Source organism: Uloborus diversus, chromosome 5 (assembly GCF_026930045.1).
Source record: "Uloborus diversus isolate 005 chromosome 5, Udiv.v.3.1, whole genome shotgun sequence".
Lineage (NCBI taxonomy): Eukaryota > Metazoa > Arthropoda > Arachnida > Araneae > Uloboridae > Uloborus > Uloborus diversus.
In genome coordinates this window covers 41,518,937-41,543,932 of record NC_072735.1, presented here as the reverse complement: position 1 = coordinate 41,543,932, position 24,996 = coordinate 41,518,937, and the positions used below count along the sequence as shown (strand labels likewise).

General features: G+C 32.2%; 1 protein-coding gene across 1 annotated transcript in view; it reads right to left on the bottom strand.

Moving 5' to 3' along the window:
• Positions 1 to 24,996, bottom strand: part of LOC129221948 (cell adhesion molecule Dscam2-like) — a 157,864-nt gene that overhangs the window by 116,522 nt on the left and 16,346 nt on the right. The window contains 2 exon segments of the mRNA XM_054856340.1: positions 23,645 to 23,936; positions 23,938 to 24,056. Of these exon segments, the coding sequence (XP_054712315.1) occupies positions 23,645 to 23,936; positions 23,938 to 24,056 (411 nt within the window).

Sequence of the window (24,996 nt, the reverse complement as noted above, 5' to 3'; positions counted from 1 at the left end):
TTAAGATTAAACATTCTTGTTTAGTCTACTTTTTTGTAAAACTACTGAAAAAAAATTAAAACATGAAATAAGGATTTATGAAATGTAAAATTATCCCAAAAAATTTATAATTAGAAAATACGATCAAACTTTTTCAGACATAAAAAAAGCTAAGTTGATTTATAAGAAAATGTGTGTTTTTTGGTATGATCCTTCTCCCCCCCCCCCCCCCAACATAAAACTTCCAATGGAATAGTCCCATTCAAATGAGCCACCGATTTTTTTTTTTCTTTTCATTTTTTGAGCAATCGCGGTTGCTATTTTTGTTTCACTTGACCGTCCTTGACGTTCCGGTTCCTTTTTCAACCGACCGTCCTCTGCAGGCATAGCTCCCCCGATCGCATCTAAGCTTCCTTACCAAGGAACATTTTTAGCCCTCTGATTGGTTGTTCAGCACGTCAATCAAGTTATGACGCCGTTGTACTTTTATTCAATCTTAAACAATATATTTCTGGCTTAAATCTTCTGCTAAATACGAATTCGCATCCAAGGATAATATCTCAAACTGAATAATCAATGTAACTAAGGAAAATATCCTTGTTATTTCCATGAAATTCAACCTTTTATTAAACAAATTTATAATGCACAATTTTATAACGATTTTAAAAGCAAATAACTGGTGGCGCTATCTCTTGGAAAATACGAACAAATGCACATTTTATGAAACATTGGTATTTGAATTAGAATATATTTTTTGAATTTTTGTCAGAGAACATTACTTTGTAACTTTCTATGTAATTTTTCAATTTTCTTTATATTATGCAATTCTTTTATTCTAAAAAATAAGTAACTGAAAGCTATTTCTTTGTAATGACAAAATTGACAGTTAAAACAGCCAATACTTTATAACTAGAACCTCGCCCGTCAAGGTATGACGGATGAAAATTGCTTCTATATTTGAACGAAGCCGCCGCCTGTTTAGTAATATTTTGATACTTGAAATAATAACCTTAACTCCAGTGGATGAACCCTAAACTCCAGTAGGTAGCAGTCATTGTTGACTATTTTTTCGTTTCTTCATTCCCCTACAATGGCAGTCTTACCAGTAAACCAGTTTAGTTACCTGATCGAGTTCAGCCTCGTCACAATAAAGCCTTTCCCTGCATGTTAAACATTACCAAAACATATTATCAAATTATCATGCCATGGTGCGAGCAGTGGCTGATCCACAGGGAGGGGGGTGTTTGGGGCGATTGCCCTCCCCCCAAAAGGCTTGTAAATTCAAAAAAAAAAAGAAAAAATCATGGAAAAAGTCACTAAACTCTCCCCCCCCCCCCAACCACATCACAAAAAATCGCCTACCAACTGTATTTTTACGACTTTAATTCCAAAATTTTTCCAGGGAAGAGTCCCTTAACTCCCTCTTTCCAGTGTCATCGTCATAAATTTTGAACTTTTACAACTTCGATTTCGAAAACGTTTCCGGAATCAAAAACATTTCGAAAATGTCGTTAATGAAGCCCTTTCAATTAAGTTTTCAGAACTTCAATTCCGAAAAAATTCCGGGGAAGAACCCTCGATCTTGAGTTTTTCCCCAAACATCAATGAAGTCCCAGTACCATTACGTTTTTGAAGTTTCAATATTGAAAAGTTGAATGATAACTCCTGACTTCATCCCTTCCCTTAGCGCAACCAAAGATGGCTAACCATCGCATTTCAAGGTTCCAATTTCGAACAATTTCTGATGCAAAGTTCCAAACTCCCGTTCCTTCTCCCTACGTCTTAAAAAATGACTTACAACTGCGTTTTTGAGACTTCAATTTCGAAAAATATCGAAGAGGAGCCCCTGTGTCCATCTTTCAACATCATTCAAAGATCGTCTAAAACTGTTCTTGGGACACCCACATCGAAAAGTTTCTGGGGAAAAGTTCTGAACCCCATATCTTCTGCTACGTCATCAAAGATGGCATACAATTGCATTTTTAGGACTTCAAGCTCAAAATGTTTTCTGGGGGACAGCCCCTGAAGCCCCTGGTTTTTGGCATTACTACATATATCTAAAATTGCGATTTTGCAGATCTGATATCATAAAAAGACTGGGGAGAATTCTTGAATTATATCCTCTCCCTTCATTAAGACAAAGATAGCAAACAATTGTGCTTTCGAAAATATATCCTTAAATTTCAGAAAAAAAATAACATCAGAAAGGAACCTCCAAACCTCCCTTTCTCTTATTAACCAATCCACTATAATATTAATATCTGTTCGCGTCCGTCTGTCTGTCTGTCTGAAGATCTATCTTCTCGAGAACCACTGCGAATCGAGAGTCAAACGAGATACCGATCAATTCAAAATTTTCCGAAGAAAACAATAGGACCAATCTCTTAATTGTGCGACTTAAATTAGCGGAGACATTAATTAAAACGTTAATTAACATAACGTTATTCAGGAATTTTTATTTCTTTCCTGTTGCCATTTTGCATATGGGTGAGCAAGTAAAATTCTAATAATTCTTTTAAAAGAGATTTTCTTGGCTTATGTCCAAATCTTAAAACAACGTTTCCATCTAGAATTTCATTTTAAATTAGTTTAAAATTGGTTACTCTATTCAAACATAGCCTTTATTTTATCGTCTGTTTTTTTATTTTTTATTTTTTACATTCAACGTTCTTAACTCTTTTCAGCATATGAAAGTTGTTTCTTTAGCTATGTTTATTGATTGTAGTGTAAGTTTATCATTCACCACCGTCATATTTTGGTACATTTAGGATGTGCGACTAATTATGTTTATTTTGTTGGACTTTCCCCCGTCACATGGGTGAGTTTTCAAATTGTAATAACTCTCTTTTTCCTTCCTGTTTCTATTTTTGAAATACAGTTTGTATCGTTAAAAGAACATGTTAAGATTGTTTGGATTTCTTTAAGTGAAACAGAGTTGAACAAAAAAGATTGTTTTTAAGGATTTTAACTAAAGCTAATTTGGAATCTGATGACTTGGTATTAAATTAATTCTTATTGGTATTTATTTAGCCTTGGTGCTTTAGTTTCACGTAATTAACCAAAAAGTGTGTGTCATTTTATGTAAAAAGCTGATTGTAATTGTACATAAATATTTCAGATATAGTCTATCGGATGTAATTCATTTTTACGTGAGCACAGATTATAGTTGATCATGCATATATTTTCATCTTCTGTGCCAACTGAAAATACTCATAATTTGTATCATTGATAACTATGATTAACGTTAAAAAGATTTTTGCCAAAAATATGCTCTACTGGTGTTTTGCAAACCTTGCATTACGCGTATTTATTTATTCCTTAGCGCTTTAGAAACTGATGTCAGAGTAATACAAAAACATCAATTGGACATCTCTTTCATTTTTTAAGTAGCCCGTGCAACGCCGGGCACGCAGCTAGTAAATATTTTTAAAATGCGTTCCGAACAAAAATTTTCGGGAGAGAGCCTGCAAACACTCCTTCTTATGCTCGAATATTAAACAACTCAGTCAACAAACAAATCCATTTATAAATGCAATTTTAGTATTTCATTATGTTCGGTACGAAAACTGGTAAAAAAGTTGCCATACTGCAACCTTTCTTAGAAAGGAAAAAAAGTAAAATTGAGGACCTGAATAGCTACTGCAAAATCTTCACGGGTCCTGAAACAAATCCAAAGTTAAAGGGTTTGATTTAGGTAATAGATCCAGAATATTAGTAAAAACTCCTTTTTTTTTCAATTTTTTATTCTTGTTTCTAGAAAAAAAATTATAACTTTCATTCAAACTCTTTAAACAATATACATTACATATTCGAAAAGAAAAAATGCTTCAGTTCTTAAACTTTTTAAAAATTTCCCTTTCATTAGTTACCCCTTCGTTAATGCATTACTCCATCGCCCCTCCCAACAGGATGATCTGAATCCGCCACTGGGCGCAAGTTTCATTGTTGAAACACGTGGGTTACTCGATCATCGGCTATTATATATATAATTGTTGAATTAAGCCCTTACTTAATATTTACTTACGCAATGTAAAATAAGTCATATAAAATGTTTTCATTTTAACTCCTACAATTTTTACAATTATAAAAATCAATTCCTAATTTCTTCTCATTACTATAATTGGAAAGAAAACCCTGCTGGAAACAAAAATTTCTTTAGTTTTTTTAAAAAAAAAGCAGATTTCTAAAAATCTGCATTTTTTCTGTCAGCATATTTTGGGTCATAAATACACATTTAGGTGAAATCAAAATTTTTTAATTTTACGGATATGTTTAAATTACATCACATTGGTTTTTGATCCATCTATTATTTGCGGTACGAATAATAAACTTATATCAGTTGTATAATTAGAACAAATAAAGAAAAAAGAAAAAAAAAATAAAAAAACATGCAAATCTGATCCCGAAAACAAGGTAAGATATTTTTATTTCACTCACATGTCCATGTAAAAAATATGTAGTTAATAGTTTAAATACTTTAAATGGTTTATTTTATTTTTTTCTTAAAACTAAGAACAAACAAATCTTTCTCAGTAAAAATTTGGTGATTAAGAGTTCTTTTTCGTGTTACATCACCCTCTTAATTCCAAAACCCTTTGCCTAGAATCTACGACATTACGATCATCACTGTGTAATAGTATTTCACGATTTATAACTTCGTTTATAAATATAAATGAAAGCTTTCATTTTTAAAGACAGACATGTTAACTGTTTTTGCATTGCTTAGGTTAGAGGCTAACATCTATCATTTGTTCCACATAATGCCATGACAATTATTGATTTGGTCATAGAAAGAACGAGACTTATTGTAGAAGCGGAAAAGATATTTTCGTCTAAAATAAACTCGATAAAATTTGCAAATGTCCAGAAATTTACCAAATATGCATTAATGAACCAAACTGTGTTAATGAAACAATTAAGTACAGAAATTTAAAAATGTGCTAACTTTCTCTTTTTTATGTGTAAAATCTAGCTTTAACCAGCAGAGATTCCTTTCAGATTATCAAAATGAATAGTAATTTGAAAATAATGTGTAACAATATTTTGAATTTGTGTAAGAATTTAAATAAGAGCATTTTGAATTACTAAGTTCATGCTACTTAAGCAATTACCAAAAAAGCGAAAGCCTGAAGTCAGTAGTTATGAAATATTTTCAATTAGAATAAAAAGATTGTAATTTAAATATCAACTGTTTCATTACAAAGATCACAAAATGAAATTGAAAAATTCAAAATGGTTTAAATTGTTATGCGTACTAAACATTGATTCAAGAACTGATGCAAAAAACAGTTAACATGCCTGCCTTTTAAAAAGCAAAGCTTCCAAGTTCGTTTATAAATGAATTATACATTGACGCCAAATTCGTTTGTTCTTAGTTTTGAAGAAATATTTAAAATTAATTTTTTAAAGCGATTAAACTATTAACTTCAGTAAATAGATTTTTACATGCATATGTGAATAAATTTTACGTTATGTAAACAATCATTAAATAAGGGTTTAAGTTATAAAATATCGGCGGTTTTAACTGTTAATTATTACATTACAAAGAAATACCTTAAAATTCCTTATTTTTAAGTACAAAAAGTTTAATAGTATGAAGGATACGAAAAAAAATGTATCGTTTACGAAAGAAGTTACAAAGTAATTTTCACTGAGACATGTTCGAAAATATATTCTAGTTCAAATTCTAGTATTTCATTAAATTTGCAGTTTTTCGTATTTTCTAAGAGATTTCCTAAGAGCGCCACCACTTATTTCGCTTTTAAAATCGTTGTCAAATTGTGCGTTATAATTTGTTTCATAAAAAATGAATTTCTTGGGAATATATTTTCGTTAGCTGTTTTGAATATTCATTCAGATATCTTATCCTGGGATGCGAATTCGTATTCAGCAGAAGGTTTAAACCAGAAATATATTGTTTAAGACTGAATAAAAGTACAATGGCGTCGAAACTTTGATTGACGTACAGAACAACCAATCAGAAGGCTGGAAATGTTCCTTGGTCCGAACATGAGCAAAGGTAGCTATTTGCCCCCCGGTTCTGAGCACTGTTTCCAGGAGGCCGATTCTCCTGGCCGGTGGCGTCCATGTCCTACACACACGCTCGCTCATACACATACGCAGTCACACTCACACAACTGCACAGTCACACTCACACACGTGCGCCTTTATACACATATACGACAACGTGCATTCACACAGGTCTGTGCACACACGCAAGCCTACACATAGACATACACAACTATACACACATAACCGCCCAAGAGTAGGTGAAGGCTTGGGAGGACAGGAGCCGTATCTAGAAACAATAACTTCAAACGAGTTTGGTCATGCAGTAGCTCGTGATTGCGAAAACATAGCTTGAATTGAAAATTTCAGAATTCAAATTAGTGTTTCTTTGCTTTTCACTTGAAAGTTTTCTTCCAGGCAATTCTTTGCCACATTCCATTTTTTTTAATTTAAATTTTAAAGGTTATTAAACTGCGGGTTACGAGAAAACTTGAGACTTTCATTTAAATCACAAACTGGAAGAGAGTTAATTAGTGGAAGCACCGTAGAGAATATTTTTTTTAATGCGTGCAGGAGAAAAAAGGCATAATTTACCTGAGTTGTCCAAAAGCGCATTTTAATGATTTAAAAAGGCATTTAGTAAATAAAAAAATAAGTTGCATGAAGCATCTAGAAATACAGTCACACTTCTACTTTTTTTTATCAAAAAGGCGAGGCTGTTTTTTTGCTATAATTCTTTTTTTTTTTTTTTTTTCAATTTCCGGGTTTTATAAGTTCAAACTCGTGAAACTGATTGCAGTAATAACAAACTGTTTAATATAAATGACTTGCATTAGAAAAAAAAATAATTTGAAAAAGGCCTATGTGCATCTTGATATACATTAATAGCTATTAAGAGCATTCGCATTTCAAAATAGCCAAGTAGAAGAATTATCTTTTTACAAAATGTTTTCGAAAATTCAAACAATTTTCAAATTTCAGACGAATGAATATTTAATGTGAAACTAAAAGAAAGAAAAAAAATCAGAGCTTTATACTACTGAAAATAGGAAGAAAACTGCCGGCTTCATTTTAACTACAAATAAATAATTGAAAATTTTCCAATCATAATTTATGCGCACTCAATTACTTAAAACTCTTCTCGTCTTCATCGGAACAAATACAATTAATTATTCATGCGTAAAGCCTTACCAGCAAAATCTCTCAGCCACGTCACTAGTTATACTAATGATGCTGACTTTGGAACTCGACCTCCATTACATACATGAAAAGTTCAGTCGTGGCGCTGCCATCGTCATGTCCCGCTTACCAGCAACTTTGTCATCGCTTAGCCAAAGGCATTTTGGTGGCAATTTAATGAGGTTCATGTTGAATTCGAATAGTAATTTGTACTTGTTCCTTTGCGCATTGGAATGAAATTTCTTGATTTCAATTTATTTTTGTATTGGCAATTCTATGGTAAAACTTATTCTGGAAATTCAATATCTACCGGGTCCATCGTGAAATGGAATAAAATATTTGATGTATTAGAAAACGTTGAAAATAGAATTCAATATTTCTTAGACGACTCTTTTATTCAGGTGTAAGCTGAAAAATAGCTAAAAGTTTTGATTTAATACATCAAACACTTCAACATATTCGCTAATTGGTATCTTTTCAATGTTAGATGTAGTTTAAAGTAGTAATAGCACTCTTAGCTAAAAGTGCCACTCGAGTATTAAGTACACCAATATGAAACTTCGTTATTTAGATTTTTCAATGACTGCCTCTTACGTATTTCAATTCTTATTACTCGATAGTATTAGAAAACTTAAGACGCGCCAGTTGGATTTTTAGAGGAGTGAATTTCATAGCAACTACAAACTATGCGGTAAAATAATTAATCCATATATATATATATATATATATATATATATATATATATATATATATATATATATATATATATATATATATATATATATATAATGTCGAATGATCGAGTAACACTTCTAACGTCGCCAACAGTGAAACTCGCGCCACGGCATCATAATATGATAATATTTTTCGGTTACGGTTTGCATGCTGGTGAATATTTTATTCTGACAAGGCTGAACTGGATCCGGTAAGTTAACTGTTTTACTGTTGAGACTAACTTTAGGGGGAGGAGGAATCGAAAAAGTGGTTAAAACTATACGCTTTTTACTGGTGTTTAAGGTTAATCCACTGAAGTGAGGGTTAAAATTTCAACAATTAAATTATCGCCAACATGAAATTGCTTCGTTCCAATGTAGAAACAATTTTTACCCTTCATACCTTGACGGGTGGTTTTCTTGTTTGAAAATATTACAATAATTTCATCACCAATTTTCCGAAGACGAGGTAAATATTGATGCCGATTTTGCAGCACAGGTTATAAGGTTTCCGGTAATTGAAATGAAATAAAAGTGCAGCAATCGAGTACATAAAACACGCCTGACCACATTCAAAATAAATCATTTTCTCGGTTTTTTTTTTTTTTTTTTTTTTTTTTTTTCCACTTTGGAATTGTAGAAAAAAGTTACTTCTGCCAATGCATCTACGAAAAACTTTTAAACCTTTGTTTTAGTTAAAACAAATTTTGAACTGTCTATTAGCTTGTCGGATTTCCCTTCATTAGCTTTTATTCATTTTCATAATGTAGCCATGGGACTTCTTGCTGGGGAATAAAATATGTCAGTTGCTAATGCGAAGATATACTAATTTTCTTTGCGAAATATAGTTTTCGTTCATCTTTGTTTCGGTCATTCTAGCTTGACAATCTTAAAACAGGGGTGAAACTAGCGATGAAGTGGGGAGCAAATGTATTGGTATGTAAAAAAAAGATACGTGTAATCACTGAATTCAGGAAACTTTTCACAAGTATACTCAATTTTCACAAGAAATTGGTGGAAATCCATAGAAATTCAAAACGTTGCTGGAAATAATATGACATTTTAGGACTTCCTAATAGTGTAAACAGTATATCAAAGCAATATTTATGTAATTTATTATGTTGTAAAATGTTGGGGACGGGGGGATTGAACAACTTCAAATCAATTTTTGAGGTTTTTCACCTCCAGCTCAGTCCCTTCCTATGCCGGACTGATGAGGGCTAATAAGCACGAAACTGCAGTCCTCGTCTGGAATGACTGAACTGGTGGTGTATTTCATGAACTTCAAATCAGTATTTACGAGTAGCGTTCAGTGTCTAAGAATTATAGGGTCGTACAATCAGCTGTGTTCCGTATTGCCATTTTATTTTGTAAAATAAAGAGTAGATAATTTGTATCACAATCGTAGAAGAATTAGTATCACAACCGTACAGTGTGGCGTGACAAACTTAGAAGAGTGCAGTGTAGCGTTGTACTTCAAACGAAATCGAAACTGCTTAAAAATGTACTGGTTTTATTTTGCTTTTAGTTTTAAAATAGTAACATATTTCTCTGTAATGAAGAAAAAAGCAGCCATGGTAGCTATTATTTTTATGACTGAATAAAATTAGTTTACAGTTTAAGGAAAACTGCGAATGAAACTCTGATTAAAATCTAGAACATTTTAAATACTTTAAAATATTATTTTTACAGAAATAATTAAGGTTTAGATATGGCTTTAACTTTGAGTGAGAATGATAATTGATGATAATATGCAATTACACTCAGAAATAAAGTATACATAAGTAATATGTATTTAACATTGTATGGTGGAGAAAGGTAAACTTATGCCAAGAGTTTGAGTAAACCGATATTAGAAAGTTTATAAACGATACGTTTGTTCTACTTTATAATATTTGAATGTTTTTACACTATCAAGTGCTTCAACATTTTTAAAATTTTGCTACAGATGGCAAATGCACTTTGTAACGTTGCACGTAAATGAATTTGATGGAAATAATGGAAATAATCTTTAGCCTTTTACGAATCACATACGAGCTAAAGAAGATTCAATGCTCATTAGTAGGGGATAAAATTTAAAAATAATGAATATTTTTCCTGAAATTTCCTACTTTTGTTGGATCAATCCAAGCTACCTTGAAAAAAGAAAAACATTTTTACTTAAAAAAAAGCACCAAAATTAAGATGAGAATACGAAACCTTGAAATACACCTTATCGTTTGGTTGAAGATCGCAGTCAGCTACTTTATTTAGATTTCCATTATATTTCTTTCACGTTTTTTGCTTCACATTCTAAATTTCTAAAGAAGTCATTAAAATCTCCTTCGGATAGAAAGTGCGGATCATTAAGCGAAGAGGAACTTTCAAACGTTCGATTACTTTCCGCTTCAAACTACTCAGATGAATCGATTCCATTCGAACTCTCACAAAGTTGCTTAGTAAGGGGTATCTTAGCGGCAGTACAAGATATTGCATCGAATTTCTGATTTTCCGCAATCAGGATGTCGTGTTTTCAATGCGATTCAAAATGTTTCCTGAAAATGTCCATTCAGTCATGCTAATCACATGTAATATGATATTTTTGGTTATTAAATTCTATATTCAAAAAGGCAAAGCGAAGATGAAAAAGTTTGTTCTATAACTCAAAAGACGCGGGTTTCTAAACAATTTCTAAACAATTAAACATTTATGTGCCGCAGCCCGGGATTGTAAAATTACATTTGTGTAAACTGGTACTTTGGGAACGTTTTCCTAGTTCCTAACACTTAGCAAAGATTAAACTTGACTTTAGCATTTTTAATAACGATATATATATATATATATATATATATATATATATATATATATATATATATATATATATATATATATATATATATATATATATATATATATATATATATATATATATATATATATATATATATATATATATATATATATATATATATATATATATATATATATATATATATATATATATATATATATATATATATACTAGCTGACCCAGCCACGCGTTGCTGTGGCGAAGTAGTTGGATTAAAATATTTTATTGAATTAAGTAATTATTGAATTTAGTAAGTACTAACTAAATTTTTTATAGTTAAAGCACTATACTTACGCTTAGTAAATTTTGCAAGTATGACTTCGGCCAAAAATAAAATCAAAATAACTTGAAAGTGATAGTAAATATCGAAACTGATTGTAATATATAAGAACGTAGAAATTAAACATAAACCAACATACAGTTTTAGAATGTGCACTTAATTTTATTCATCTCAATTTATCTATAGTTTGTAATCAATAACTTCTTTACAAAATACATTAACTAAATTAAAAACATGTAAAAATTAAATTTTATAAATGAGATAGATAACATTGACTTCGATCTATTATTTCTATTATTTGAAAACTAAAAATTATCTAAGCACTAAGTTCTGCACAGTATTCTTGCTTAACCTGTCTTTTGCTAACACGAATAGGTATGATAACTTTCCCACTCGTGAGTAGGCGATAGATACAGGGTGTCCTGAAAAAGACTGACTGTTTTCAAAAATTTATAACAGGCAAATAGTTTATGATATTTTTTTTTTGCAGAAAATTCATGTGATGGGCCCGTAAGTTTCGTCCCCCCCCCCCCCACCCCGAAGAGCTCCACAGTTTAGTTCAAAAGTTCTGCAATAGATGGCGCTGCAGATAGTAAAGCCTCTAAGTCAAAAAAAAAAATATTGAAATTCACCGATTTTTCCTCCAATTGCGACATGTGGTTGCAGCCCGCGGCAGGCATTTTGAAAATATTGTTACGAAATTTTATTTATTAAAAACATTTTTCGAAAAACTATGATGTAATTTTCTGTCTTTCTTTGATTTACGGTCTTACACCTGCTGCGCCATCTACTGGAAAATTCTTGAACTAAATTTTGTAACTTTGGGGGACGAAACTTACGGCCCACCACATGAATTTTCTGCATTTTTTTTTATCACTTACCATTTTATTGTTATGAATTTTTGATAACAATAACATCAACTGTCAGCACAATCTGAATATGATTTTTTTTTCATCTTTCAGTAATGGCTGATTATTCACAATAAATGTAGCAAAGACAGCGTCATTGCACTGTTTTTTCTCGTTGCAAATCAGTGTCAACTAAGTCGGTGACCAATCGATCAGGTGATATCACACCATAATTACTAAGCAACAAATTTGAAATTGAAATGTATAAATCTTCAATCAACACTAAAGCTTCATTATACATCTTTAGTGTTTAATCTAGATTTGGATATCGGTGTGTTTGTTCAACTGTATGGAGTACATCTCCAATCATAAAATTTATATAGTTTCCCCACAGAAATGGTGATTGTGTTCGATATTATGTCGTAAAAAATTATCTTAAACAAATGACGAATACTGTTTCTCGTTATGCAAAACCTGCATTAGAAAATTCAACATTGTAAAAACAATTGAGAAACGTCCTGAAAAATGATGGGCAGTGAATACGCCCAATTTCTGCCAGTAACATATCTTAGAAAAAAATAGGAGCATATCCCACTAAAAGTCAGAAACCTTCCTAAAATTATCCTGAAGTCTTTCTGAAGAATTCCGAAACCTCTTCGATTAGTGATAATCATTTCTCTGAAACTTTTAGAAAGAACCGAAATAAGATTAAAAATAATAGCTTGGCACAATTTTTTGACTCACGAAGAAAGTACCAAAAGCATTATCGCAACCGTAGCCACTGCTAGAAAGGACTTTCAAGCACGCACAAATAATTCCACTTGCTTGTTACTCTTGGAAAGTTACTGAATCCAGAATCTCACTTCCTCCCATTGGGAGTTATGTCAATCTGTACGGACCACGACGACGGTAATGAAGTCAGTTCATCACTGAAATTCATTAATCTTCCTTAACATCATCTTGGAGTCTTTGAAGAATTCAGTACTATCCCAGGATAAAAGCCAGTCGTGTCGCTGGACCTTCAGAAAAAGATTAGGTAAGTTGAATAGAAAGCTTGACATATCTCAACTTTTCCAAGAAAGCTCCAACACTAATGCTGAAAGCATGGTGAAAGGTAAGACAGACTTGCAAGCAAGTGTCATGGTCTAATTCGTCTGCGATTCCTGCAAAGCTACGGAATCCAGAGGCTGATTCACTCTCATTGAGAGTTTAGTCAATGTAGACTAAAAGTAATCGAGTTGAAGCCGATACACTTAATAAATACGCTCAGTCAATCTTCAAACTGGAAATTAAAACTATTTTTCGGAACAGTGAGAAGTCTGCATTTATGACGTTTGTAGCAATTCAGGAGACTTTTTGAAGCATATACTTGATTTCCAAATAAAATTGTTGAAGACCTGTGAAATCCCAACATGTTCCACGGAAATAATCAGTGACATTTCGAATTTGTTTACAATGCATGTAAAATAGCGTGGAACATTGGTAAATAATTTTATATCTGAGAATTGGGCCAAATACGTTAGGTTTCTTGACGATGTAAAAAAAAAAAAAATCAGGGTCGTTTTTGGTGGTTCAAGTGCTTTTCGTAGAAAATATCTTCGGTAAAATATACTCCTTAACCGTTTTCAAGATGTACTGCAAGATGCTGTACAGAAGAGTCTCTTTCATCTATGGGGAAGCCAGATAGCTTCGTTACTGTTTTTATGTCCACTCATCGCCCATCGTGTTTTTTCGGCAATTTTGTCCATATCTTTTACTTGAAATGCTACCTAATAAGGACCTTCAATAACGTATTTGACGAAATATTTAATGGATTTCACGGAACTGAAAAACTCGACATTTATATGAGCCTCATACGTTTTTAAAAGCAGTGGTGAGTATGGAACTACCCGCTGCTTATCAATTTCAACTTGATTTGTAGATTTTGACATTTAGATTGAAAAGTGTGGCCTCTACACTCCTCCTTTCTGCGACGATATTGTTGATATCCATCAATGTCCGTAACATAGTATCATTTGTAAATTTTAATCAGCCTAAAAATTAAAATTTTTGAAAATGAATCAACTTACAGCGCCATCTAGTAAGAATTTACAGAACCAAACAATCTGTACACATTATTAATGTATAATAAACATTTTATTTGCAACAAAAAATTACAAAAATCAACCTATCTTTTAAGTTGGACCAAATTACAGATACGTATGAAATTTGATAAAAATATATTCAGTAGTTTCGGAGTTTACCCCGAACAAGCATCGTGACACGAGATTTTTATATATATACTAGCTGACCCAGCCACGCGTTGCTGTGGCAAAGAAGTTGGATTAAAATAAACGTTTACTCATTATTTTGATAGAATCAAATAAATATTTTTAATAGAGCTTAAAATGGTATAGCCTATTTTAAAACATATGAGATTGATAATGGGCGTGATTCAATGTAAAAACGATTCATAAATGTTCCTGGAAAATTATGGACAGCTTATGTGGCCATTTTCTGCCAGTAACATGTCATGCCAAAACCCGGAAAGTTTTCCGATAAAAGTTAATAACCTTCCTGAAATTATCTCGGAAGCCTCTTGAAAAATTCAAAGATCTTTCTGTTTGAAGCTAGTCGTGTTTCTGGAAATTTAGTGTAAACTTAGGAAGGGATTTCAAAAAAAAAGCTTACACCTTTTTGATTTATTAAGGAACTTCTATAAGCAGTAATGCAAACATAGCCAAAGCTTAGCCAGAACTGCAAGCAAGTATCGAAAATTTTTACTCAGTAACGTTTCAGATTTTTTTTTTTACAGTGCAGGCTGAAGAAAGTACTTATTGAATTCAGTAAGTACTAACTAAATTTTCTATGGAAAAAGAACTGTACTTACGCTTAGTAAATTTTGTAAGTATGACTTTGGCCAAAAAAAAAAAAAGCAAAAATAACTTGAAAGTGATAGTAAATATCGAAACTGATTGTAAAATAACCGAATATATAAACTAAGCATAAACCACCATACACTTTTAGACTCTACACTACATTTTATTCACCTCAGCTTTCTCTATAGTTTGTAATCAACAACTTCTTTACAAAAAACACTAACTAAATTAAAAACATGTAAAAATTAGATTTTTTCAATGAAGTAGATAACATTGACTTCGAACTATTGTTTCTATTATTTGAAAACTGAAAACTGTCTAAGCACTAAGTTGTGCTTAATGTTCTTGCTTAACCAGTCTTTTTCTAATACGCAAAGTATGATAACTTTCCACTTGTGAGTACGCGATACATGGTTGCCCATGAGAGAAATATTTATGTTTCAAGTCCAAACCGAAGGAAGACTTGTTTATTCTTGAGATGTATTTATGAACTTTGCGAAAGCTAAACGAAGCAAAAATTGAAGCCTTTCAAATGTGTTTGAAAATTATGACGCTATTAATGGATTACGTTGCAAACACAAACATTTCTCCTTTAAACTTTCCCGTCAATATTGTTGACTTTTGACGAAGAAACGTGTACCGTTGCGTAATTTAGGTGGGTTTAAATCGCGAAAAAGAATAAATTGTTGAGCCAATTTTCAACCGGAAATCGTGTAGTCGCAAACCTGGTGTATCCAGGGAAGTTAAAACTTCAGTTGGAATGTTTACTGCTTTGTTTTCATCGACAACTGTATAGGCTTGTTCAGCATCAATGGGGAGCTTTTTTTTTTCCAGCCGTCAGTAATGGCTCATTATTCGCAATAATTGTAGCTAAGACAGCGTCATTGCTCTGTTGTTATACGTTGAAAATCAGTGTTAACTAAGTCGGTGGCCCAACTATCAAGTGACGGCATATCATAATAACTAAGTGGAAAATTTGAAATTGAAAAGCAAAAACCTTCAGTTAAAACTAAAGCTTCATATTCATCTCTGGTGTAAAATCTGGATTTGGACATTTGTGTGTTTGTTAAACTTTATGAAATACGTCTTCAAACGTGAAATTTATATAGTTTCTCCTTAAAAAATGATGATTGTGTTGGATAGTATGTCGTCAAAATTGTTTTAAACAGTTGACGAATACTGTTTCTCCTTATGTCAAACCTGCATTAGAAAGTGTCAACTCCCAATGACTTTTGCGACCAATAAATACAATTTGCGACATGCAAGGGGATATGTATTTGACAGTCGACAATTGACGATCCGCAAATATTCCTGTCTGTTCGGGAATGTTTACCGAAAACAAAACTGCTACAAAACCAGCGCGATTACAGAGGCAATTATGATTTTAAAAAAAAAATAAATTTATCTGAGAATAGACTCTTAATTAGTTCACTTTTCGTCTCAACGGCAGTGTAGAAATTGTCTGGCTCTTTGTTGTACTGCATATTTTGATGGAGTTCAATTTCACCGTTTCCAATAATCAGCAGTTGCTTAGAAAATACTTGTGCGATTAGATTATTTTGCGTTTATATTCGCATGTTCATGGCCAATCGCATTATCTCGACATTACGCTATAAAAACGAATGTTTTATGCGTTGATTTCATCGGAATAACTGGTAATGTCTGCCGGAAATCCCCAGGAGTATTCAGACAATTTCGCCTAAAAATTTATCGTTGCCGTTCAAATCTTGCACAATCCTATGATGTGCTTCGAATGAATGATTTTACTCATGAGCCTTAGTACACTTATCGAAAATTATAATTTCACTCTCTTGCAACACTACAGCCATTCTGTGTTTTTTATTTTTTCTTTAATGTTACACATTTCGTTTTGTTTGTTATGAATATCTAGTAGGCAACTTTAAAGCTGAATGTGCTGTTCGTCTACCATCTGAAAAAAGTAGCAGCAATGCCTGACGATGCAATTTTCACTGCAATTTTCTGTTGCGAACGTATCTTTGCAAGAATTAATGATATTAAAAATCTCTTGGGGAACAAAATAAAGAAAATATTTATTTTCCGCTTAAATTCATTAACCTTCCTGAAATTAACTGGAATATTTTTGAAGAATTCAGTAGTCTTCTTGGTTAAAGGCAGTTATGATTCTGGCACCTTCAGCGAAGCCTAACGCAGGTTTTATATAATAGCCTAGAACCTTCTTGCTTTTCTAAGAAAGTTCTCAAAGCATTAATGCACGCTTTGCCAGCGCGAAGACAGACTCTCAAGCAAGTAAGTCGAATGTAGTTCCTCTGCAGCTCTTGCAAAGCTTCGTGATCCAGATATCTTTTCGCACCCATTGGGTGCTGAGTCAATGTGGATGAACCGTAATCGCTCCGAAACCGATACACCTATTAAATACGTTTAGTTAATCTTGATACTGGTGGAGAAAAATATTTTTCACAACGGTGTGAAATCTGCAATTTGTAGCAATTTAAGGAAACGTTTTGAAAAATCTAGTTGATTTTCTCAGGAAGTGAATAATAACCTGTAATATCCGAAAACGTTATATAGAAATTCTAAGCAACATTTCTGAGTTTTTTTATCATGGTGTTTTTAGCAGTAAGTCATACAATGTTATATCGATTAATTAACTTACACCGCCATCTATTAAGAATTTTTAGAACTAAACAATTAGTTCACACTATTATTGCATATTTAATATGAAATTTGCGATAAAAAATTATAAAAACTAGCCTATCTTTTAAGTTAGACCAAATGACACATAGATATGAAATTTGAGAAAAATCGGTTGAGTAGTTTCGGAGTTTACCCCAAACAAACATCGTGACACGAGATCTTTATATATATATATATATATATATATATATATATATATATATATATATATATATATATATATATATATATATATATATATATATATATATATATATATAGATCACATGCATATGTTATCAGCGGGATATCTCTTTATGCAAATAATAACCGAAAGTAAGCTCTTTTCCTGTGAATAGCTAACATATCAGTAGCTTATTTTTTTTAAAAAAGTTTCTTGTGCTCTCCCTTTAAAAGAAAAATGACTGCTAAGGTGGTCAAAATTGCGTGTTTTTACCTTATTGATTGTCTTGGCAGTTAAATACCACTTCCACCTGATCACGGGCCTTCCACGTCACCCAGGCGAATTCATTGCAAAATGTAGGGGTGGTCATAATGTTTTTGCTCTTGAGTATATATATATATATATATATATATATATATATATAACTGCCAAGGTGGTCAAAATTGCATGTTTTTACCTTATTGGTTGTCTTTCAGCTTAAATAATTCCTAGAAGGAGTGTGAAACCCAAATAATTTATTGTGTAATTATTTATAGGGAACACCAGTATACTACTAGAAGTGAGCAAACCATTGGTTTGTTTCCCTTTTTTTTTTGTAACCAATGTCTTAATTTCAACGAAATCGGCAAAATCAAAATTTTGTGGTAGGAAATTCTAAGAGTACTGTGCTTTAACCGTTTTCATTTTAAACATTGTAATTTTTTTTTTCTGATTACCTGGAGGGACTAGTTTTTATAGATACCAAACACTTTTATATTGCATGAGTAAAATTGTTTAGAATAAAAAATAACATCAGTTTTTTGGCATTTTGAGCGGGTTGACAAACTTCGAGAACCCGTAGCTCAAAAAATAAGTGGAGCAAGAACCTTAAAATTTGGACTTTTTTATGCCTTTTTTATCAACAATCTGTGTACCAAATTTAAAGAAAATCCGAGTCGGTCATGCAACCAACTTTTTCTTATTTTGGTTGAGTCGGTATAAAATCACTCATTAGTCATAGCGTGATGTTATATAGCCTGTTGCCTTCCTCAATGAATGGACTATTCAACACAAAAATAATTTTTCAATTCGATTCAATTATATGTCCTATTGCGTTTTTCTGTTGCCGATCTTAATATGTAGATGTGATGTAACTAGGGGTGCCCATTCCCCCCAACTGCGATGGCACTCCTCAATTTTACTTAGTAGTCCTTTTCCCACCAGAATTGCGACCCACTTATAAAACGACTTAAATTCATCTAAAGTAATGTCTCCAAAAGTTTCGAAAGTATAATTTGCCTCATGATCCCCCCTCCCCCCCACACACATGAGCATCCTGGCTGTAGCTATTATTATTAGAATATATTGCTGAAATATTTATTCATCAAGATGGCCGATGCCGATGGCTTTTCTCTGTAGAAGACACTTACTTAGATAACAGGCATTGCATTTATATGCTTTGTAACCCCCTCTCCCATAAAATGTTTAATTTAACATCTAAAACATATCGATATATCTAAAACATCGGTATTTGGATAGCGATGTATCGCGGTGTTAAAATTCTGATATCGCTCAACCCTATTGCAGACACGTAAATCGGGGTTACAAGGGTTAGTAACCCTTTAGTCGAATGACTTTTCGTTCGTAAGCTCAATTCAATTGCATTGAATAATAGGATCTTTAAACCCCTAAACACTTTCTGCCGACCTCTGCAATTCCTCAAATTTTCTTTTTTGTTACAAAACTGTTTAAGTTCTTAGTAATTCACCAAATAATATAACTGATTATCCGTGCTGAAATATATCATTTTGAGCATTACACGCTCATTTTTGGTGTGTACAGCTGTTCGATCAAACACAGGTGTCTTTTAATTTTACTTTTTTTTAACTTTATTGCGCGAAAGAAGTTTTTCCTTTTAATTTGATGCTGCTAAATGACTTTGTAGCTGACTTTTTTTCCGTACACCCTTGTGCAAAGTCATTGAAACAAAGCATTGTCTCCATTAATTTTGAAATCATTCGAAGTATTCTTCAGCAATCAAACAAAAATTTGCAAAAATATATATGGGAGGCATAAATCCTTTACCTGTCATCAATTTACACCAATCATAAGGTTTCTGAGAGCGCATTTTCAGAAATTTCCGAAAAAGTAAGTTGTAGCTATGATCATGTCAATTGATATTTCACTGTCGTCAGCATTGGATGTGACACCACGACAGCGTACAAACATAGTTACTTTTTCCGAACGCCTATATAGAGAGATTTCAAAGGTAGTTGGCGTTGGTATTGCAACTGTGAGTAGTATTATGAAACAAAATAGAGAAACAGAATCCACGTCTCCAAAGCGGAGAAGGAAATATGGTAGAAAGTTTTTAAAAACTTTGCATAAGTAGAGAAGAGTCTCTACTTATGCAAAGTAAAAAAGACCGTTGAAAATTTAGCGCAGCATTTAATAGAGATTTAAAAAAAAATAAAAAAGAGCTCATCTACTAATAATAGCTCATCTACTGTTCGGAGGTACCTCTTTCAGCCTATCGTCCGATAAGGAAACAGCTTCTGACCTAATGAGTGCAGAAAATGTGCTACTTGTGGGAGTTAAAATATAAGAATTGGACTTCTGAATATTGGAAGAAAGTGCTATTTAGCGACGAAAATAATTTCACGGTTCAAGGAGAAAGAACTTAACACGTGCAGAGATCTCCAAGCGAAAGATTATAATCCAATTTATAAAACACCCTCAAAATTATATATTTTGGGGTTCTTTCGGTTCCGCTGGGGTTGGTTCTTTGCAGCCCGTTTAGGATATGATGTGTTCTGAGCAATAGATTAATATTCTGAAAAAAAAAAAATGTATTACCGGAGTTGAAAAAAACGATATCCAGATTTAATAGGGATTTTCAAGCATTATTTAAAACCGTTTCTATTCTTCCAAAACTGTTCAGAAATTCATATATGAGAACCATATTGAGACGTTGGAATTTGGGATGTGTCGTTCATGAACGAACGGGTCGAAAAGAACGAATCCTTACAACGAACGCTCCGTTCGTTCACCTAAAAAATGAACCACCGTTCTTTTGAACGGTGAGCAGTTTGGAGCATTGTAGTGATGCACTTATGATAAAATCGATTTTTTTTAGTTACATTCGTCTTCAAATTTTAAACCCTCAATCAATCTCATAAATTTCCCAACCTCCCTTTCCTCAGTGCGGTATAATATTTTTCATTTCGAAACTGTTTATTTTCTGTTTTATTAATCGTTTTTCTTTAACCCTTGCAATTCATATGAAATTTTCAAATGTATCCATTAGTAATGTTTTGTGTAAGTTATAAGGGCTACTTACAAAATGATTGGACTTTCCACTTACTGTCCCACCCCCACGCGAAAATCCTTCTCACGCTTTCTGTCAGCAAAATTATGTCAAAAAATACCTTTCATAATTTTTCTGGAGATCATTTGTCCTCTACAACATTCCTCCTATCAACTACCATCGGCATTAACTTGGCTTTTTTTTTTGTAACTTGCTTGGCGACTTTCAAGTCGCTTATTTTACATATAATATTCCAGAGGTTTTTAATAATGATTATTACTGTTCAATTTTTCCCTCCATTCAGAAAAGTGTTGCTTTTTTTTTTTTGTTTCTGCCCACATATTTGTTGTTATATTGTTTGTTTACATGGTCTATTGGTAGTTCTACATATGTGTTTACAGTGCTGTAGCTGGAAAAATATATTTCAAGGAACGCACCTCTTTTTTTTTCGGATGATGTCATGGTTGACAGATGTTTGTTTTGGAGTTTTAAAAGGTCAGTTTCGATAACTTACGCGAGTTTTCATTCAAAAAGCAGACGTTTTATGATTACAACATTTTTGGCAAGTTTTTGTACATTTCTTTCGCCTTGCATAGTTTTAATAAACGCTTCTTTATTCTCGTGTTTTATACTGTAGACTGTTTCTTTTTTTTTTTTTTTTTTTTTGTAGTTCTCACATTTATATATTTCGTGATCTACATTCTTTTTTTTTACGTAACCTAAAGTACACATTCACTTTTTTTTGTTTATTTTTATCTGTGACCATACTACTGTTGGAGATATGATATTTCTATTCAGAATTAGTGCACTTTTTCCCGTGTAAGTTCAATTTTGCAAATTCTCTGATGTCACAGTTAATCAATTTTTTTTATATATAAAAATTTAACATGGCATGTTGAACTACAACTTTTTTTAAATGAACGAAGTCGGTTAAATCCTCTGATCATTAAAAAGAACGACATTGCCCACCTCTAGTTGGAATGGCCTAAAATCTTTTCTGACATCAAGTCAATTGACAATCTTTGGGATATATGTAAGAATCGTCTATTGCATACAGGATGTTCAACTATGGAGAAGTCAATAACTGCTCTAATTCATGTTTGGAACAAGGATCTAAATATTATAAATGATTGTAAAAAATGGTGGATTCCATGCTGAATCGTGTCCCAAAGTTAGTAAAAAGACATCATATTATGCTCTAAAAACTTTTTATTTTGTATAAATTTAAATGAAATACCATCTCTTCTTAGTTTTCTTAATTTTTCGAGTTAATTTGCACAAGGGTGAACCTCGTACAGCTTCTTAGATAAGAGTGATAACTCCTAATGGTGAAACAAGATGACTCTGTAAGTGCATTGATTAGATAGCACATAACACGTACTACATCTAAACCCCACTTATATCAGTAGCGCTTGTCTTTCGGAAAATTATTGCTGTCAACGTTCTTCATCGGGAAATCTAAATAGTTGTTTTTATTTGCAATATAAACAATTAGAATATCTAGTTCCAATAAGAGCGGAAAAATAACACATGGTATCCTTGGAGCATGTGAAATTTGTAGGTCGAATGCTTTAGTTACATCAGGAGCAGTTTATTCCACAAAATTCGATTTTTTTTTTCGTTTCTTCACTATTATTTATAGTAAGAAATTGGAATCCCTAATTCTAATCGAGTAGAAAATTTTCACGCTCACTTAAAATGTCACTTTAGGCTCTTTTGGAACTAAGAATTCTATTTGAAAACACACCGTAAGAAAACGATAAAAACGAATTTTTATAATTAACAAATTTTGATAAATAATTAAAATTAATTTGTCATTTTAGCTGCTATATTATTTGATCCAGTACCCTATCGAAGGGTATGCGGCACATATTTTCTAGTTAAAATATGTAAGTATATCCTGTGAATTTTGTTATTAATAACTATATTCAGAATATTTACTTTTATATAATATTAATTGTGAATTATCCAGTAAGTGTAATTAATTTGCTTTAACTAATTATTACTGGTGTATTAAGTCGACAGTCAGCGTGGCCCCTAGAGGCAGCTGAAGAAATCAGCTCATATCAACAAGATTTGTACATATACTAACACAAGGGAACCTTACCGCACTATAAAAAAAAAATTCTTTTTTTTTTCGATACACAATATTAATAAGTAGCATTTAGCATTCCAGTAAAATATAGAATAACTAAGAACCCACGCAGTAAATATATCATGTCATTCCAAAAGTCAGATTAAAATGTTAAATTAAAATATAAGCAGCAAAAAGGTGAATGTATAAACCATATTTTTTTCTCATGCATTCTATTCTACACTCACATCCAATTTTCCGATACACTACGTTTGATCAATCAGTGTGTGAAGTCGTGAAATTAATCGAAAGTATACTGTGTAAAAGTTAACTAATACGAGTATACGCTGAAACCTTTGCTGGAAGATGACGGGTAACTTCGAAAAATATACAAAATAGGCACTAAAAATTTATTTTTTCTTGATATGCATTCCATATAAATAGCAAGGCGAGATGTATATTTATCTATAAACTGTGATAAACTTGTACATATTAAAAAATAAATGATGATACTTCAATGAGAAAAAATAACAGTTATGTCGTATTAGATATTCCTGGGAGTTTTTTTTTTTAGGTTTTTTTTTAAAAATAATTAAAGTAAAACATGAAATATAGAATTCAATAAATTCAAAGGATATACTTATATATTTTAACTAGAAAATATGTGCCGCATACCTTCAATAGGGTACTGGATCAAATAATATAGCAGCTAAAATGTCAAAACACATATATTGAATATAATTTCATACCTCTTTTCCAAACAATGCTTTCAAATGGATATCCACCAAATGGGCACATGACGCGAAACAGTCCTCCGGCCAGTGCAGTCAAGTTGCTCAACGGTCTGATAAACAAAGATCCAAAAACATTGAGCCTCCGGGAATGTTTTGCACTTCCTGCCTCATTGAAAGCTGTGCATGTATAGACACCACTATCAGTAACATCCGTCGATGTAATATTCACGTAGCTGATGACATCACCGCCATTACTTAAGTAAGTGCTTACTAAAACACCTGGTCGAGTAGATAACGTCCATATATTAATCCAATGTCCATTTTACCTGTGGGGCAGGATTACCATTCGCAATGCACATTAGGGATACATAGCTTCCAGGACGAACGGTCTTCTCTGGAAACACTAGTTTAAACTGTGGAGTCAGGTCTGTATAAATAAAATAAAATGCATTCTTAGTAAGTCGTGAGACATGAATGATTAGAATATTTCAAAAGTAGTTAAAACTATAATGGCAGTTTGTTAAGCATAAGTCAATCTTGTTAGAGCCAGACATAAAATTAAATAATTGAGCGTTGAAGGAATGATTTAAAATTAAGATGCCTTTAATTTTGCTTTTTCGTTTTAATCTCAGTATCTCGTATAATATTTTTAAAGAAATTTATATCAGTTTTTAACAGCAAGATACTGCCCTTAAGCAAGAGCTAAGAAAGAACTATATGCAATATATGCTTCAACGAGATGACATCTACCTCCAGCTTCGTTATTCACTAATGCATATTGATGAGTTCTAATAAGAACGAAAACGTAGTCTCTGAATGTGATAACCAGGCTTTCTAGTACATTGCATGTATACATCCGTTTGTTTTCACACTGAAATAGTATTAACTTTTTGTTCTACAACAAATGCTATTAACTTTTTTTCTATCCAATCTTATTTAAATTTTAATAAATAATAGTCTTTGTATAGATTTGAGGAGGGATGGAAAAACCACGCCCCTATATATGCAAAGAATAGTATTATTTTAAAGCTCAGATCAATGCACTTTTTCTTTTTGAAAAAAAAAAAAGTACATATTGTACTTAAACGTACTGTAATTGTATCTACTCTTTTTGAGTTGAACCCCATCTAACCGAAATCAATATTTAATATATGATGGGGGCTTATCTTTATTGTTCAACATACTTTTATTCGTTTATCAAATTTTATTTATTTGAAAAAGAAAAATCACTAAACTGTTTTACTGCCGTTGATATTCAATTTATTTTTAATTAACCCAATAAAATTTGTATTAATCAAGACTGTAACGGATAAATCTTGCAGCAACCAAAAGCAAAGTTCACTGGCGCAATCAGTATAATGAAATTT